Raw genomic sequence first — 17683 nt, 5'->3', positions numbered from 1 at the left:
TTTCATCATTTGTACGGCTGAGTAGTAGTCCATTTTGTGTGTGTGTGTGTGTGTGTGTATATATATATATATATAGTGTATATATACCACATCTTCTTTATCCATTCGTCCCTTGATGGGCATCTAGGTTGCTTCCAAGTCTTGGCTATTGTGTATAAAATGCTGCAATGAACATAGGGATGCAGGCATCTTTGTGCCTTTGCATTTTCAAGTTCTTTGGATAAATTCCCAGCAGTGGAATAGCTGGATCATATAGTAGATCTATTATTAATTTTTTGAGGAGTCTCCATACTGTTTTCCACAGTGGCTGCACCTGTTTGCACTCCCACCAGCAGTGTACCAGGGTTCCCTTCTCTCCACGTCCTCTCCAACACTTGTTGTTTCCTGTCTTGTTGATTATAGCCATTCTGACCGGAGTGAGGTGATATATCACTGCAGTTTTGATTTGCATTTCCCTGATAACTAATGATGTTAAACATCTTTTCATGTGCCTGTTGGCCATCCATATATCTTCTTTGGAAAATCTCTTTTCAGATCTTTTGCCCATTTTTCAATTGGGTTTTTTTGTTGTTGTTGAGACATATATTTGTATATTTTGGATATTAACCCCTTATCTGATATATAGTTTGCAAATATCTTCTCCCAATTGGTAGGTTGTCTTTTCGTTTTGTTGATGGTTTCCTTTGCTGTGCAGAAGCTTTTTAGTTTGATGTAGTCCCATTTGTTCATTTTGTCTTTTGTTTCCCTTGCCCGGTCAGACATGGTACTTTAAAATATGCTGCTAAGACGAATGTCAGAAAGCGTACTGCCTATGTTTTCTTCTAGAAGTTTCATGGTTTCAGATCTTACATTCAAGTCTTTAATCCATTTTGAGTTGATTTTTGTGCGTGGTGTAAGATAATGGTCTACTTGCATTCTTTTGCATGTGGCTGTCCAGTTTTCCCAACACCATTTATTGAAGAGACTCTCCTTTCTCCATCGTATGCTCTTGGCTCCCTTGTCGAATATTAGCCGTCCATAAATGTGTCGGTTTATTTCTGGGCTCTCGTTCTGTTCCATTGATCTGTGTGTCTGTTTTATGCCAGTACCATGCTGTTTTGGTTAGTACAGCTTTGTAGTATAATTTGAAATCAGGTAATGTGATACCTCCAGCTTTCTTCTTTTTTCTCAGGATTCCTTTGGTTATTCGAGGTCTTTTGTTGTTCCATATAAATTTTAGGATTCTTTGTTCTATTTCTGTGAAAAATGTTGTTGGAACTTTGATAGAGATTGCGTTGAATCTATAGATTGCCTTAGGAAGTATGGACATTTTAACGATGTTAATTCTTCCAATCCAAGAGCATGGAATATCTTTCCATTTCTTTGTGTCTTCTTCGATTTCTTTCAACAATGTTTTATAGTTTTCAGGGTACAGAGCTTTCACCTCTTTGGTTAAGTTTATTCCTAGGTGTTTTATTCTTTTTGTTGCACTTGTAAAGGGGGTTGTATTCTTAATTTCTCTTTCTGCCACTTCGTTGTTAGTGTATAGAAACACAACGGATTTTTGCATGTTGATTTTGTATCCTGCAACTTGACTGTATTCATTTATTATTTCTAAAAGTTTTTGAGTGTATTCTTTAGGGTTTTCTATATATAAAATCATGTCATCTGCAAATAGTGACAGTTTCACTTCTTCCTTTCCAATTTGGATTCCTTTTCTTTCTGTTCCTTGCCTGATTGCTCTGGCTAGGACTTCCAATACTATGTTAAATAAGAGTGGTGACAGTGGGCATCCTTGTCTGGTTCCTGTTCTTAGAGGGATAGCTTTCAGTTTTTCTCCACTGAGAATGATATTTGCTGTGGGTTTGTCATATATGGCCTTTATTATCTTGAAGTGTTTTCCTTCTATCCCCATTTTATTTAGAGTTTTTATCATAAGTGGATGCTGTATCTTGTCAAATGCTTTCTCTGCATCTATTGAGATGATCATGTGATGTTTATTTTTCATTTTGTTAATGTGGTATATCATGTTGATTGATTTGCAGATGTTGAACCATCCCTGCATCCCTTGAATGAATCCTACTTGATGATGGTGTATGATCTTTTTAATATTTTATTATATTCAATTTGCTAGTATTTTGTTGAGGGTTTTTGCATCAATGTTCAAAAGTGATGTTGGCCTGTAATTTTCTTTTTTTGTGTTGTCCTTGTCTGGTTTTGGTATCAGGATAATGTTGGCGTTGTAGAGGGAGTTAGGAAGACTCCCCTCCTCTTCAATTTTTTGGAAGAGTTTCAGAAGGATAGGTTAAGTCTTCTTTGAATGTTTGGTAGAATTCACCAGGGAAGCTGTCTGGTCCTGGACTTTTATTTTTTGGAAGGTTTTTGATCACTGTTTTGATCTCCTTACTGGTGATCAGTCTATTCAAATTTTCTACTTCTTCTTGGTCCAGTTTTGGAAGGTTGTATGTTTCTAAGAATTTATCCATTTCTTCTAGATTATCCAATTTGTTGGCGTATAGCTTTTTATAGTATTCTCTTATTATCTTTTGTATTTCTGAGGTGTCCACTGTAATTTCTCCTCTTTCATTTCTGATTTTGTTTATTTGGGCCTTCTGTCTTTTTTCTTGGTGAGTCTACCTAAAGGTTTGTCAATTTTGTTTATCTTTTCAAAGAATCAGCTCTTGGTTTCATTAATTTTTTCTATTATTTTTTTAGTCTCTATTTCATTTATTTCTGCGCTGATTTTTGTTATTTCCTTCCTTCTACTGATTTGGGGCTTTGTTTGTTCTTCTTTTCCAGTTCCTTTAAGTGCGCTGTTAGATTGTTTGTTTGGGATTTTTCTTGTTTCTGGAGGTAGGCCTGAATTGCTATAAACTCCCCTCTAAGAACTGCTTTTGTTGTATCCCATAGATTTTGGCATGTTGTATTTCCATTTTCATTTATCTCCAGGTAATTTTTGATTTCTCCTTTGATTTCTTCATTGACTCAATTGTTGTTCAGTAGCATTTTGCTTAATCTCCACATTTTGGTGGCTTTTCTGATTTTCTTCCTATAGTTGATTTCTAGTTTCATACCTTTGTGGTCAGAAAAGATGCTTGATATTATTTCGATCTTCTTAAATTTATTGAGACTTGCTTTGTGGCCTAATATGTGATCAATCCTGGAGAATGTTCCATGTGCACTTGAAAAGAATGTGTATTCTGTGGGTTTTGGGTGGAACGTTTTATATATATCCACTAAGTCCGTCTGATCCAACGTGTCATTTAAGACCAATCTTTCCTTATTGATCTTCTTTTTGGATAATCTATCCATTGGTGTAAGTGGAGTGTTAAAGTCCCCTACTATTAATGTGTCACTGTCTATTTCTACTTTTATGTCTGTTAACAATTGCTTTATATATTTAGGTGCTCCTATGTTGGGTGTGTAGATATTTACAAGTGTTATATTTTCTTGTTGGATTGTTCCCTTTATCATTATGTAGTGCCCGTCTTTGTCTCTTGTTACAGTTTTTGTTTTAAAGTCTATTTTGTCTGATAGAAGAATTGCTACCCCAGCTTCCTTTTCTTTGCCATTTGCATGGAGTATCTTTTTCCATCCTTTCACACTCAGTTTGTGAGTGTCTTTAGGTCTGAAGTGTGTCTCTTGTATGCGGCATATACATGGGTCTTGTTTTTTAGTCCAATCAGCCACCCTATGCCTTTTGATTGGAGCATTTAGTCCATTGACATTTAAAGTAGCTACTGATAAATATGTTCTAATGCCATTTTGTTACTTTTTTCTGAGTGTTTAGTAGTTCATCTCTGTTCCTCTTCTTCCTCTCTTGCTCTCTTCCCTTGTGGTTTGGTGGCTTTCTTTAGTAATATGTTTGATTTCTTTCCTCTTACTTATTTGTTTATTTATTATAGGTTTCTGATTACCATGAGGTTCCTATATAATATTCTACGTATATAACAGTCTATATTGAGTTGGTAGTCTCTTTAGCTTGACTTCTTTCTAAAAGCTCTACTCTTTTACTCCCCTCCTCCCACATTTTATGTTTTTGAAATCACATCTAGTCTATTGTTTTGTGTGTGCCTATCCATTACCCTCTTATCATTGAAATAGGTAATTTTAGTACTTTTATCTTTTAACCTTCATATTATCTTCATAGGTGGTTGATATGCTACCTTTATTATACTTTTGCCTTTACCAGTGATTTTATTGCCTTGTTTTTGTGTTTTTTTGTTTGTTTTGATAATTTTCTTATCCCTATTTGTGGTCTTCTCTTTCCCACTTAAATAAGTCCCTTCAGCATTTCTTGTAGAACTAGTTTCTTAGTGATAAATTCCTTTAATTTTTGTTTGGCTGGGAAGCTCTTTATCTCTCCTTCCATTTTGAATGATAACCTTGCTGGATAAAGTGTTCTTGGCTGTAGGTTTTTACCTTTCAGCACTTTAACTATGTCATGCCATTCTCTTCTCGCCTGTAGGGTCTCAGCTGAGAAATCCACCAATAGCCTTACGGGCTTTCCTTTGTATGTCATTTGGTGCCTTTCTCTTGCTGCTTTTAGGATTCTCTCATTATCTTTCATTTTTAACATTTTAATTATATTGTGTCTTGGTGTGGGCCTCTTTGGGTTTATCTTGTTTGGTGCTCTCTGTGCTTCCTGTACATAGATGTCTGTTTCCTTCCTTAGGTTAGGAAAGTTTTCAGCTATTATTTCTTCAAATAAATTTTACGCCCCTTTGTCTCTCTCTTCTCCTTTTGGGACACCCATAATAAGAATGTCAGTGTGCTTGATATTGTCCCAGAGGTCCCTTAGGCTGCTCTCATTCTTTTAAATTCTTTTTTCTTTTATCTGTTCAGCTTGGGTGATTTCCTCTAATCTTTTGTCCAGCTCACTAATCTGTTCTTCTGTATCATCTACTCTGCTATTGAGTCCCTCTAGTGAATTTTTCATTTCCAGTATTGTATTCTTCACTTCTGATTGGTTCTTTTTTATATTTTCCAATTCTTTGTTGATGCTGTCACTGTGTTCATCCAGTTTTCTCCCACTATCAGTGAGCATCCTTATGAGTTTTTGTTTGAACTCTTTGTCAGGTAGATTGCTTATTTTTGTTTCATTTAGTTTTTTTTCTGGGGTTTTGTCCTGTTCCCTTGCTTGGAAGGTATTCATTTGTCTCCTCATTATGCCTCTTTCTCTGTCCTTATATCTAAGTATTAGGTCTGTCAGCTATGGCTCCTGATCTTGGAGAAGTGGCCTTATGTAAGAGATGCCTTTTGAGGCCCAGCAGTATGCTTCCCTCTCATCACCAGTCCAAATGATCCAGGAGTGACCCCTATGTGGACTACTTGTGTTCTTCTTCTGTGGCAGGGTTGCTCTTACTAAAGGTACCCAGGGAGTCTAGTCTTTCCCTCCCTGGCTGGCTGTTTGTAATTCGGGTTTGGGGAGCCCCAGCACCATTGGCTACATGGTCTAATAGCACACTTCTGTTGCAGTTTTCCTCTTAATTGGGTAGGTACCCAGTGTGGCTGGTTGCTAGGCTCAGGAGCTTACAGTTGTTGTAGGCTTCAGGCCTGTAAGGCTATCATCAGCTCTTTTAGGATTGTAGCTGAGTGGGGCTGGCCTCAGGCATGGGAGCACCCAATTGTTTCAGGCTTTGGTGGGTGAGACTGATACCTTTTGTGGCTGTTTGAGAAGCTCAGTCTTCTGCAGCTGATAAGTCTCACCCCCCACAGGTCTACACACACCGTCAACACAGTCCCAGCCCATGCAGACTTCCCAATCCCCTGGAGTATATCCAGTCACCCCACTGCAGAGGCCCACACCTCTCCACCAACAGCCCCCACAGTTCACCTGATCCTCACACAGGCCCTGCCCCACAGAGGCAGACACTCGTCTGCCTGTAGAGGATCAAGGCACTGTGCACTATACAGGCCAACAAGAAGCCTGAGGGCTTGCTGTTGGGTGGGGCGGGTCCCTAGGCAGGCTGTCTGCCCTGGCTGAGCTGGATTAAACCTGCACTCTAGTGGTTGTGGCAGACGCCTGGGCTGACATGCCAGGGGAAGAACTCCAATGGTGTCTGCCAGCATCTGTGTCAGCATGCCTGGACTAGGTCACAACAATGGCCTCCACCAATGTCTCAGTCTCCAGAGAGGTCCCTCCTCTCACCAAGTTGCCCCCAGAGCCCACCAGGTGAGTCTCTTTTCACCAAAGAACTGTGCAGCTTTCTTTCTGGTTATTTTAGGTTGCTGTGTGCGATGGGTGAATTTGTGCATGGGCCCTTTAAGATGCGGGTTTTTCCAGCTTTCGTCTGATAGCTTTTCTGGGGGTATCCTCACTGCAGTTAATAGCCAGCCTAGCCAGATAGGACACTCGTCTCAGTTGTGCTGAGTATGAAGGATGCTTACAGCAGTAACGGGCATCCACTCAGGTCCTCACTTCTCCAGGGAGGGCTGCATACCTTAGGGTAGCTCCTGCCTGGCTGGCTGTGAAGATCCACTGCTCACAAAGGTAGCTTTTTTCTCTCCAGAAGGAATTTCTGCCTCTTCCATCTCAGTCAGGACTGTCCCTTGTTGTGGGGGTTCTTTTTATCCAGTTTTCAGTTTTCTATCCAGGGTAATTTTTCCAAAAGTAATTGTAACCTGGTTGTACTCATGGGTAAAGGTGAGTTCAGAGTCCACCCATGCCGCCCTCTTGACGAGATCTCTGCTAGACTTTCTGATTGTGCTTTCCCCATCTGCTTGGTTTTCTAAGTATTTATCACGACCTTAACCCCCAGCTTTCTCCCAGATACGTCAATCTCCTTTCAAAATGTTCTGATTCATAGGGAGTTCAATGCATTTCATCCTCAGGAAGAACTCTCTCCCAGAGTTGCTGACCTGAGCTATCTAGACGGGTATCTTCTACTTCTGAAGCACACCTGTTGTCTTGGGCTCTCCTTCACAGCCACACTAAACATTCCTTTCACCTCTCCTTTACACTGAATCTCTTTTCCTGGACGTGAAGTCTTTCTTTCTCTTGGTTTACTCCCTTTTTTTGATCTACCACATCCTGTAATAGCTTCCTGAGAAAGAGTACATAGGAGGTAAACATTTTAACAACCTGCACGTCTAAAAACATGCTTATTTGCATTTGAATGTCAGCTATACATAGGACTCCATACTGGATATAATTTTTCTTGAGAATTGTGAAGACATTTACTCCATATTGTTTTCTGGTTTCTAGCATTACTGTTGAAAAATCTGATACCATTCTAATTCTTGGGCCTTTGTATAAGATTTGTTTTTTCTCTCTGAGAGCTTTTATGATCTTCTCTTTGTTCCGAGTATTTTGCAACTCCATGACGGTGTGTTTTGATGTGGATCTGTTTTCATCCTTTGTATGCTTGACTGAAGTTTGTCCCCTAGATTTTTTTTTCAGAAAGCTTATGGGAATAATATTGCACCTTCAAAAATGTTTGTTACCTTTATACTGGAATGACAATTTGGCTGGTAAAAAGTTATTGGATTTCTTTTTTCTTTTATTGTAATAAAAAATACATCACATTAAATTTACCACATTAACCATTTTTGAGTGTACAGTTCAGTACTGTTGAGTATATTCACGCTGTTGTGCAACAGATCTGAGAAATTTTTCATCTTGCAAACTTGAAACTCTATACCCATTAAACGCTATTTTCCCTCCTTCCTCCAGCCCTCGGCAGCCACCTTTCTACTTTCTGTTGCTATGATTTTGACTATTTTAGATACTTCATATAAGTGCAATCATACAGTATTTGTTCTTTTGTAACTGGCTTATCTCGCTTAGTATAACGTCTTTGAGGTCCATCCACACCATAGCACATGGCAGAATTTCCTTCTTTTTTAAGGCTGGTGGTATTCCATTGTGAATATATATTACATTTTATTTATTTACTCATCTGTCAGTGGACATTTGGGTTGCTTTCACCTCTTGGCTATTGTGAATAATGCTGCAGTGAACATGAGAGTGCAGATATCTCTTTGAGATCCTGCTTTGAACTTCTTAGGGTAAATACCCAGAAATGGGATTGCTGGATCACATGATAATTCTGTCTTTAATTTTTTGAGGAACCTCCACACTGTTTTCCACAGCAGCTGCCCTATTTTATATTCCTACCAACAGTGCACAAGGGTTCCCATTGCCCTACATCTTCACCAACACTTGTCTTCTATTCTTCTGAGAGTTGCCATCCTAATAGATGGATTGCTCTTTTCTTGAGATCTTTGTAGCAGTTGTTCAGCCCTCATCTAGGATTTGAATTTGTCCTGAATTTTCTCCTTATAAGTGAAATCATCTTTTTGTCTTCCTACCCACCCCCCCCAAAAGTCATTTCTTTATTTTTGAAGTCCAATGACCTTTACCACTATATGTCCTAGAGTTCATTTTTCTTTGTCATTATTTCCAGTACCTGGTGTGTTTCAATCCACAGATTCAATACTTCTTTAATTTCTGGAAAGTTGTCTTGATTCTATCTTTAAATAATTTCTGAGTGTTTTTTCCTAGTCTTCTTATTTGGGTACTTCAATTATTTGTATTTTTGCCCATCTTCTGTATCTGTCCTTTCCTTCATGATCCCAATTTTTTTCATTTCTGTTTCATTGGCTCACTTTTCTCCTGTCTTCCATGACCTCACCACCTTTGTAGCAGTGCTTATCCCCCTGTTGTTGTTTCCAATTCTGCTTTCACACAGGGCCCATATTTATTGCTTTTCCTCCACTTCTTTCTCCAGCTCTGCAATTCATGTCTTCCTTCTCAGTTGTCTCACCATCTAATTTCTGGGCTCTTTGCCTCTGATCTGCACTTCTACAGGTTTTGGAAATCATGGTGAACTACTTGGTCACGATTTTCCACTGTTCTGTGGCAGGTTTCTTTATTTGTTTCTCTTTCCCTGGTGAGTGTTATTCACCTGCTCCTTTCCTCCTTTCGGACTTCAGTATCTTCGTAGACATGTGCTGGTTCCTTTCTGATTACTCCTCTTTGAATGGGGTGAGCTTTCTCAGATCAGAAGGAGGTTCATGTGGCTCAGTGCCATGTTGCAGGCAGCAGCAACCTAGTATGTGAGATTTTAGTATCCGCTTTTCCCCAGCCTATGGGTTTAGGTACTATAGGGCTATTCACAGGTAGAAGACTCTTTTTGCACCTCGCAGAGAGACTGTTTCTTGTATATATGGCTCGTCCATCTCTTAGAACCAAGCTAGGATGACAGGGAAGCTCCCACCGCCACCTCCCATTACTTTACCATCCTGGCAAGAGCAAAGGAGGGCAGGGGGAATAGGGAGGGAAGCGGAAGGAGGAGGGGAGCGAGGAGGACGGGACAGCATGTGCCCCAGCCACCTGGGGAGCTCTCAGTTGAAAGGGACAGCCCCCAGGAGAGGTAAGTCTCGAGCAGGAAGGGGAAGGTGGAACAGGGGTCCAACCACCGTCTTCTCTCTGCCCTGCAGGGTGACCATGTGTGGCTGAACCCCACCTCTGCCAACAAGACCAGTGTGGCCATCGGGGGCATCATCAAAGAAACAAAGCCTGACAAGATCTTGGTTGAAGATGACGAGGGCAAGGTCAGTGTGGTCAGGCTCTCCTAGGAAACTGGGCCTTCTCAGTGCCCCCACTCCCACCCCTCAGGGCCCTGAGCCCCTCTCCTTCTCTGGTGCTGCTCCCCAACACCAGGAGTCCCAAGGGGACCTACACGGCAGGATAGACCAGAGTGGAGTCCTGTCATGGTGAACACTGTGTGTCTGTCTTAGGGACTGTTTCTGTAGTGAAAAACCAAGGAGTTGGCAGATGGAAAACCAGGACAGTTGAGGAAGCAGGAAGGAGTGCAGGGGGAAGAGGCTGTGACAGAGAGGGGAGGGCAGAAAGCTGGTTTGCAAAGTAAAGGAGGGGGAGCTGGGAGGATGAGAAGGCAGGAGAGGAAGGTGTGTGAGAAAGGTGCATGGAGGGGAGGGGACCAGGCTTGGCCCATGCTGAGCAAAACAGCCCAGGTGAGAGAGGCAGGAAGCTTGGGTGGGCTCCAGGGGGCCAGCTCAGCCGCCTGGGGGTAGCAGGGGCAGGGTCGGCTGAGTGTGGTGCCGTGGGGAAGGCATGCAGCCAAGGGGCCCAGCTGGTTACTTAACTCCTCCTCAGCAGCCTTCTTTGCTGGCCTAGGCTGCAGAATGGGGCATACGGAGACTTGGCCTCCAAGGAGAAGATTCTAGACTATGGTCCGTGAGCTCCATATTATGAAGGCAGTAAAATATTAACACTAATATCTTCTATTTGCATAACGCTGTTATGCAGTTTAAAAACACTTTCAATTACACACTTTTATTCTAACAATCTGTGAAGCCCCCAGCTGCAAACTCCCCCTGACCCCAACCACAGTCCAATCTAACTTCTGGCTACAAACTCTCCTGACCCTGGTCTGAAGTTCACCCTTAGCCCCCAGCTACACACTGACCCTGGCCCTAGACACACGCTGACTCCAGCCACCGACTGACCTGATCGTGTCACAGGTTTCCCCTGACCTTAACCACAGACTGACCTTGCCAGAGACTGGCCACCAGGTCAGCTGGTCTGTTGAGCACTTGGAGGACAGGTGCACTGAGCTCGCCCATGCGGAGGCCGCCCCTCAGGGGAGTCTGTGCCCTGTGTTCCAGGAACACTGGATCCGAGCAGAGGACTTTGGCACTCTCAGCCCCATGCACCCCAACTCGGTCCAGGGTGTGGAGGACATGATCCGCCTGGGGGACCTGAATGAGGCAGGCATCGTGCACAACCTCCTGATCCGCTACCAGCAACACAAAATCTATGTGAGTCCCCCGTGTCCACGCGGGACTCCCCAACAGGGGGCTCAGGCCACAGGTGCTGATCTCCTGGCTGAGGAAGAAAACTCTGCCCGGGGGTGTGGAGCCAGGCACAGCTGGTTCAGTCCGGGCTGCCCACACCCTCACTGTGTGAGGTGGGCAAGGTACTTAACCTTTCTCCATCGCAGCTCCCCAGTCCTACAGAAGCAGGGTGGAGAGGGCACAGAAGGCTGATGTGGAGCCCAATCAGTGCTGCCTCTTCCCTTCGTCTGTGGCTATGTGGAGAGTCTGCTCTGATGGCCTAGTGGACCAGAGGCCATGGGGGTGGGCATCATCTTCACCCAGCCCCCTCCTAGACATGTGGCAGAGACAGGGTCACCAGGCAGAAGACCCCTGCCCTCCTGTGAAGTGGTCCTGTGATGGTCAGGAGGGCCATGTAGGTAGATATGAGTCCTCCTCCCAAAGCCTGGCAGCAGAGGGGAGGTTCACCCCAGCCCTGAGGCTCGCATCCTGTGGCAGCACAGATTTTCCAGTCCCGCCCTAAGTGAATGTGGCCTGGGGAAGCCACAGCCAGCCTGCCTGAGCCTCTCACAGGGAGAAGGGCTCGTTGGAATCTGACCAGCCCTTCTTCTGGGATGCTCAGAAGAGTGGGATAGTGAGCAGGGGACCATGACTGGAGAGGGGTGCTGGGAGAGGAGAAGGAGGAGGCCCTGTGGGGTGGAGGGGGACCAGGGCACAGTGAGTCCACTCTGGCTGAATGTGTGTCAGAGCTCCTTGGACTGATAACAGCAATAAGCCACAGTTTATTGCAGCTTATCCTCTCCAAAGAGCTTATGCTCACATTCTTGTATCTGGTTATCATAGTCCTTGGGGTCAGAGAGATTCTCCTCTCCATTCCTAGAATGAAAACTAATGAGAATCGTGTGACTGTCCCACCCCAGAGGGGCAGGCAGGCCCAGTGGGACACCAGATGAGCAGGCGGTCCAGAGCAGGGGTCCCAGGAGGGATAAATGAGGGCTGCAGTTGTTGACCAGCCTCATGGAGGCCCACATGGAAGGCGGGTGAAGACGCATTTCATACATTCAGCCAATTTTTATCAAGCCTCTTCCAAATACCAGACAGAAGGCTAAACATTTAAGCACAACCACCTCATCTAACATTCCTTTGAAAGCACCTGCTCCCCTTAGAGCTCTCAGTCATGGTGAACACCCCCATCTTTCCAGAAGAGGATCTGAGCAGCTGAGTGACTTGTCTCTCTGGCCCGGAATCAGACCCCACTTCCCCACCAGAGTCAGAGGGCTGCACCCAAGGCCAAGCTCGGAGCCGGGCAGCTCTGGCCCTGGGGTGAAGGGCACTAACCACCTGCTCCCTTCCACAGACATACACAGGCTCCATCCTGGTGGCTGTGAATCCATTCCAGGTGCTGCCCCTCTATACCCTGGAGCAGGTGCAGCTGTACTACAACCGCCACATGGGTGAGCTGCCACCACATGTCTTTGCCATTGCCAACAACTGCTATTTCAACATGAAGAGGAACAAGAGGGACCAGTGCTGTGTTATCAGGTGGGGCCAGAATTCCCACGTTCCTGGGGGAGGGGTGCAGATGGCCAGGCACTGCCTCTGAGCGCCTCCTAAAGGAGGGAGTTCTCCTCTCCCTAGACCTCTCCAGCATGCCTGCAGGGCTGCTGTGGTTTCAGCTGCAAACACCCTCCTCAAGGATACAGTAGGCCAGCTCTGGCATCTGCCAGTGTCTGTCTCAGATCACCTGTGCTAGATCCCAATAATGGCTACCACCAATGTCTCAGTCCCTGGGGAGGTGGTCCCAGCCTGGGGAGGTCTCACCTTTCACCAAGATGCACTGAGAGCCTATTGAGTCTCTTTTCAGCAAAGGACTGTTCACCTTTCTTTCTGGTGATTTTAGGTTGCTTTCCAAAATGGGTGAATTTGTGCATGGGCCCTCTAAGAGCTGGGGTTTTTTTCCTTATGTCTGAGATAGCTTTTCTGGGTGTATTCCTCGTTGTAGCTAATAGCCAGCAAAACCAGATATTATGAAACCCCTCTGGGTTGTGCTGAGTCCAAAAGCTGCTTATTGTGGTAATGGTCCCCCGCTCAGATCCCCCACTCCTCCAGGGAAGGCTTTGTACCTTAAGGTTGCTCCCAGCCAGCCATGAAGTGTCTCTGTTAGAAGGTGGCTTTTTTTTCTCTCCAGAAAGGAATTCCTGCCTCTTCCACCTCAGTCAGCACTGTCCCTTGTTGCAGGGGTTCTTTTTATCCACTTTTGAGTTCTTTCTCAGGGGTAATTGTTCCCAGAGTAGCTGTAAATTGGTTGTGTCCATGGGAGGAGGTGAGTTCAGAGTCAGCCTGTGCCACCATCTTGACACTGAATCTTGGGTAGACTTGGTTTTAATGGCTGCATGTTTTCTGACTGGATAGACCATAATTAATTTCCCTAATTTATGCTACTTCCAATTTTCCACAACTGCAATGATAAGTAATGTTTCAATGAGCAGAAAGCTTTGTGGAGAAAGCTCTTTCTGATTTTATGATTACATTCTTAGACCAAAGGCAGGATAATTCTGAAGATTTGTGATACCTGTGCCAAATTGCTTTCCAAAAGGACTGGTGCAGTTTCCCCTCTGGCCTGCATAACCTTGCTGCTCACAGAGAGGATGTTCCATAGAGGCCTTGCATCGTCTGGGCTTGTTCACTCATCTGCAGTTACTGAGCACAGTGCGGGTGACCCTGGGACAAACCAGATGTCACCATGCCTGCAAGGGGCTCGCAGCCAAGTAGGGTAGAAAAGACAAATGCACCGATAACTAACACAATGTAGGTAGGCTGAGACCCACAGGGGACTTGAGGGCAAGTGCGTGGCATTTCTGCACGAGGAAAGGGCATCCCTGTGCAGACTGGCCCAGAAATCAGGCCTGTGGGGGCTTGCAGGGAAGTTTGGAGGAGTTGGAAAAGTAGTCGTTCTACTGGCTGACATCCCTGCACGCCTCTTTGCAGCGGCGAGTCAGGGGCCGGAAAGACGGAGACCACCAAGCTCATCCTGCAGTTCCTGGCCACCATCAGCGGCCAGCATTCATGGATTGAGCAGCAGGTCCTGGAGGCCAACCCCATCCTGGAAGGTAAGTGGTCACCCTCCTCCCCGGGCCCTGCAGGCTGGAACCTTCCTGCCAGGAGGTGCCCGTGGGGAAGGACAGGATAGCCATACACTGTCAGCAACTTCTCAGAATTCCTCAGGACACAGAAGACAAGAATGGGGTGGATGGTAGTGTGAGGGCTCCCAGGAAGCACGAAGGGGAACAAGTGATGACCTTATAAGCTTTCATTAAGTGTCCTTTCCGCAGGATCATAACAAGTATTCCTTTTAAAAAGGGCTCCAAGATGCAGTCAGTTTGGGAGATGCTGGGCGTGTCAGTTTGGGTCCTGTGGGAAGCAGTGGCCGAGCTGGAGTTAGGACTGCGAGACAACTACTGAGGAATCGCCCCTGTGCAAGAGGAAGGGGGCGGGAGCAGGAACGGGCAGAAAAAGCCTCTGGATGAGATGCTGGTAGGACATCTAGGAAAGGAAAGAGCAGAAGTGGGCAGGATGAGATTCAAGCTGCCATGCGGATCTGACAAGGTCTTGGCCAACCCCTTCGGGGCTCCAGCGCAGAGAGCCCCTAGAGGAGTCCGGCTTTGGGCCCAGGCCAGGCCCAGGGGCTCCCCTTGCTCTGTCTCTGGTTGGGGAGGCCCAGAAGCATGTGACCTTAGCCCCAAGGCTGTAAGGCCCTGGTCAGCACATTTTCTCTTGTTTCTTCACAACTGAGGTGTGCTTTACACACAGTAAAAATTCACCTTCTTTTTGATGTATAGTTTTATGAGTTTTGACAAACTCATGCAGTCATAGGCCCCCATTGTAATCATGATATAGAATGTTCCTATCACCGCAGGAACTTCCCTTGTGCCCATTCGTAGTTGACTCTCTTCCCGCCTCCAGCCCCTGGCAACAACCGATCTGTCTTTTATCCCCCTGCAGTTTTATCTTTTTCAGAAGGCCACATAAATAAAATCATACGGTTTGTAGCCTTTTGGGTCTGGCTACTTTCATTAGCAAAATGCGTTTGGGATTCTTCTGTGTTGTTGCCTGTATCAAGAACCCGTTCCTTTCATTACAGTGCCCAGAGGCACCACGGTTCATCCACTCACCAGCTGAAGGACGTCTGGGTTGTTTATAGTTTTTAGCAACTATGAATAAAGCTTTCGTAAATAGTTGCATACAGGTTTTTGTGTAAACATATGTTTTTCTCTTGGATAAATATGCAGGAGTGAAATTCTTGGCTCAGATGGTAAGTGAGCCATTTAACTTGGTCAGGAAGTGCCAACCTGTCTTCCAAAGTGGCTATACCGTTTTGCGTTCCCACCAGCAAGTACGAGAGTCCTGGTTGCTTGGTCGAGGTATCTCCCTATGGTTCTAACCCACATCTCCCTAATGGCTGACGATGTGGAGCAGCTTTGCACGTGCTCATTTCCCAAATGGATATCTTCTCTGGGGAAGTGTCTGTTTAATATTTTGCCCATTTTTTAGTTGAGTTGGTGCCTTATTCATGAATTTTTAAGAGTTTGTTATATATTCTGGATACAAGTCCCTTTTAAGATATGTTTTGCAAATATTTTTGTCCCAGTCTGTGGTTTGTCTTTTCATTCTCTTAGCAGTGATTTTTCCAGGCAAAAGTTTTGGATTTTGATGAAGTTCAATTTATCATTTTTTCTTTTATTGATTATGCTTTTGGTGTTGTATCTAAGAAATCTCTGCCTAACCCAAAGATTTCCTCCTGTGTTTTCTTCTGGATATTGTGTAGTTTCAGGTTTGGCAATCAGGTCTATGATCCATTTTGTGTTAATTTTTTCTGTGGGGCAAGGTCTAAGTTGAGTTTCTCTTTCTTTCTTGGTTCCTTCTTTCCTTCCTTCCTTCCATATGGATATCCAATTGTTTTAGCCCCATTTGTCGAAAACACTATTCTTTCTCCATTGAATTGCCTCGTACTTTTGTCTAAATCAATCGACTGCACCTGCGTGGGTCTGTTTCTGGATTCTCCGTTCTGTTCTCTTACTCTCTCTGTCTGTCCTTTCACCTATACTACACTGTCTTACTTTGTATAGCTTTTTAGTAAGTTTTGATATCAAGTAGCGCATGTCCAATTTTGTTCTTCTTTTTCAAACTTGGCTATTCTAGATCCTTTCCCTTTCCATATACATTAGAGAATCAGCCGATCAATTTCTACCCAAAGACGTCCACATCGGTTCCTTCTTACAGAGGGATCTGCCGCTGGGCTCAAATGTGAAGCACGTTTCTGAACTGGAGCGCTTCTCAGCGCCTCTGCTGTGCGTTGGGACCCCTCAAGGGGGAGAGACAGTGCAGTTTTTCCTAAACCTGTTTGACCAAGGGGCGCTTTCCTTCACCTCACTAATGCTGTATGGTGGTGATGTCAAACTGCATCCCAACCCATCAATGGGTCATGAAATAAGTCTTTGAGAACAAATTAAGTAGCATAGAATAGAAAATACCCCAGCACATTGCTCCTGGTGAGAACTGGTGCTGAATATTTTCTTTTAATCATGTGTGCAGCTGGCGGGGGGGGGGGGGGGGGGGCGGGGGGGGTGTATGTACTAGGACACAATGTAAAAGGTCTTCCTTACTAGGGTCACATCCAAAAAGCTTGCAGAACCAGCTCTATGGAATGCACTGTGGATGGTGCTGCAAGCCAAATGCCTCCTGGCTGACGTCCCCCTCTGCCCCCAGGCCGGGGCCAGCTCTTGCCACCCTTCCTGCAACCTTGCCCTTGCAACCCCAGCCTCCATTCTGCAGCCTGAGCCGTCTTTCTAAAATGCAAATCTGCTCCCACACTCCCCTCAGAAGCTTTCCCATCTCCCCATCACCTGCAGAACTAATTCCAAACTTCTCAGCTTGGCATTCAAGGCTCTATGCTACTAAGCCCCACCTACTAACTAGTTCCATCTGTCTTCCACTGCCTTCCTCCTGCATCCTGTGCTCCAGCCAAACCTCCCACTCTGCAAGCACACCCCATGCTTCTGACCTCTGATCACTTACCCGCACTTTGCCTTCCACTTAGCACACCCTTGGCTGCCACCACTGTCCAGTGCAGTCCTGCCCACCCTTCAGTTCTGGTATCTGCCACCTCTTCTGAGAAGCCTTCCCACTAAAAGTATATTTTCTACTCTCTGCTCCCATGATGGGCATCACCTCTATCCCTCAGCCTTTGGAAATGCCAAGACGATCCGAAATGACAATTCGAGCCGCTTTGGGAAGTACATTGACATCTACTTCAACCCCAGCGGGGTGATCGAGGGTGCACGTATTGAGCAGTTTCTCCTGGAGAAGTCTCGGGTGTGCCGGCAGGTGAGGTCTCCACGTGCCATGCCAGTCTGGGGGCACCTCCAGCTGCCCCAGGACGGGGAGTCAGGGCGCTGGGGAGGCTTCCGAGAGGGGTCCCCTGCCATCACAATCATCCCTCCTGGCCTCCTCCCCAGGGACACCTCCCCGCCCCCTCGAGACCGCAGTAGGTCTTGGCTTGCTGACACTGAACTCTGGCCTTACCCTGAGATGGGCCAAGGACCCTGATAATTGGATAATGACACTCCTTCCCCAGTATTCAAGGAAAAGACATGATAGGATTTTCTGTTTTGAATTTTCCATCCACATAATTTCCTTCATTCTTTGGTGCCTTCTACTCCTCAACTCTACTAGAATTAATTCTGGGGCGGGGCCAGTCCCCAGCTGAGGCTCTGCATCCTGACCTCACTCCCTTGCTTGTGACTTCGGGGAGGGTGCCCTCAGGGCTGCGAGGAGCAGTCGAGATGCAGAGAAGCTGGGAGAAATGAGTGCACTGGGCATGAGAGTGGCTATAGCACAAATC

The 17683-nt window shown here is 45.3% G+C and overlaps 1 protein-coding gene across 3 annotated transcripts in view; it reads left to right on the top strand.

Moving 5' to 3' along the window:
• Positions 1-17683, top strand: part of MYO7B (myosin VIIB) — a 93520-nt gene that overhangs the window by 17431 nt on the left and 58406 nt on the right. For all 3 annotated transcript variants that reach the window (XM_014837756.3, XM_070507356.1, XM_044769216.2), the window contains 5 exons: positions 9424-9537; positions 10615-10767; positions 12140-12324; positions 13771-13892; positions 17024-17166. In XM_014837756.3, the coding sequence (XP_014693242.3) occupies positions 9424-9537; positions 10615-10767; positions 12140-12324; positions 13771-13892; positions 17024-17166 (717 nt within the window). The remainder of the gene's footprint in view (positions 1-9423; positions 9538-10614; positions 10768-12139; positions 12325-13770; positions 13893-17023; positions 17167-17683) is intronic.

Source organism: Equus asinus, chromosome 4, assembly GCF_041296235.1.
Source record: "Equus asinus isolate D_3611 breed Donkey chromosome 4, EquAss-T2T_v2, whole genome shotgun sequence".
NCBI lineage: Eukaryota > Metazoa > Chordata > Mammalia > Perissodactyla > Equidae > Equus > Equus asinus.
Note: the sequence above shows the minus strand (reverse complement) of the source record. Positions and strands in the feature narration are given on the sequence as shown.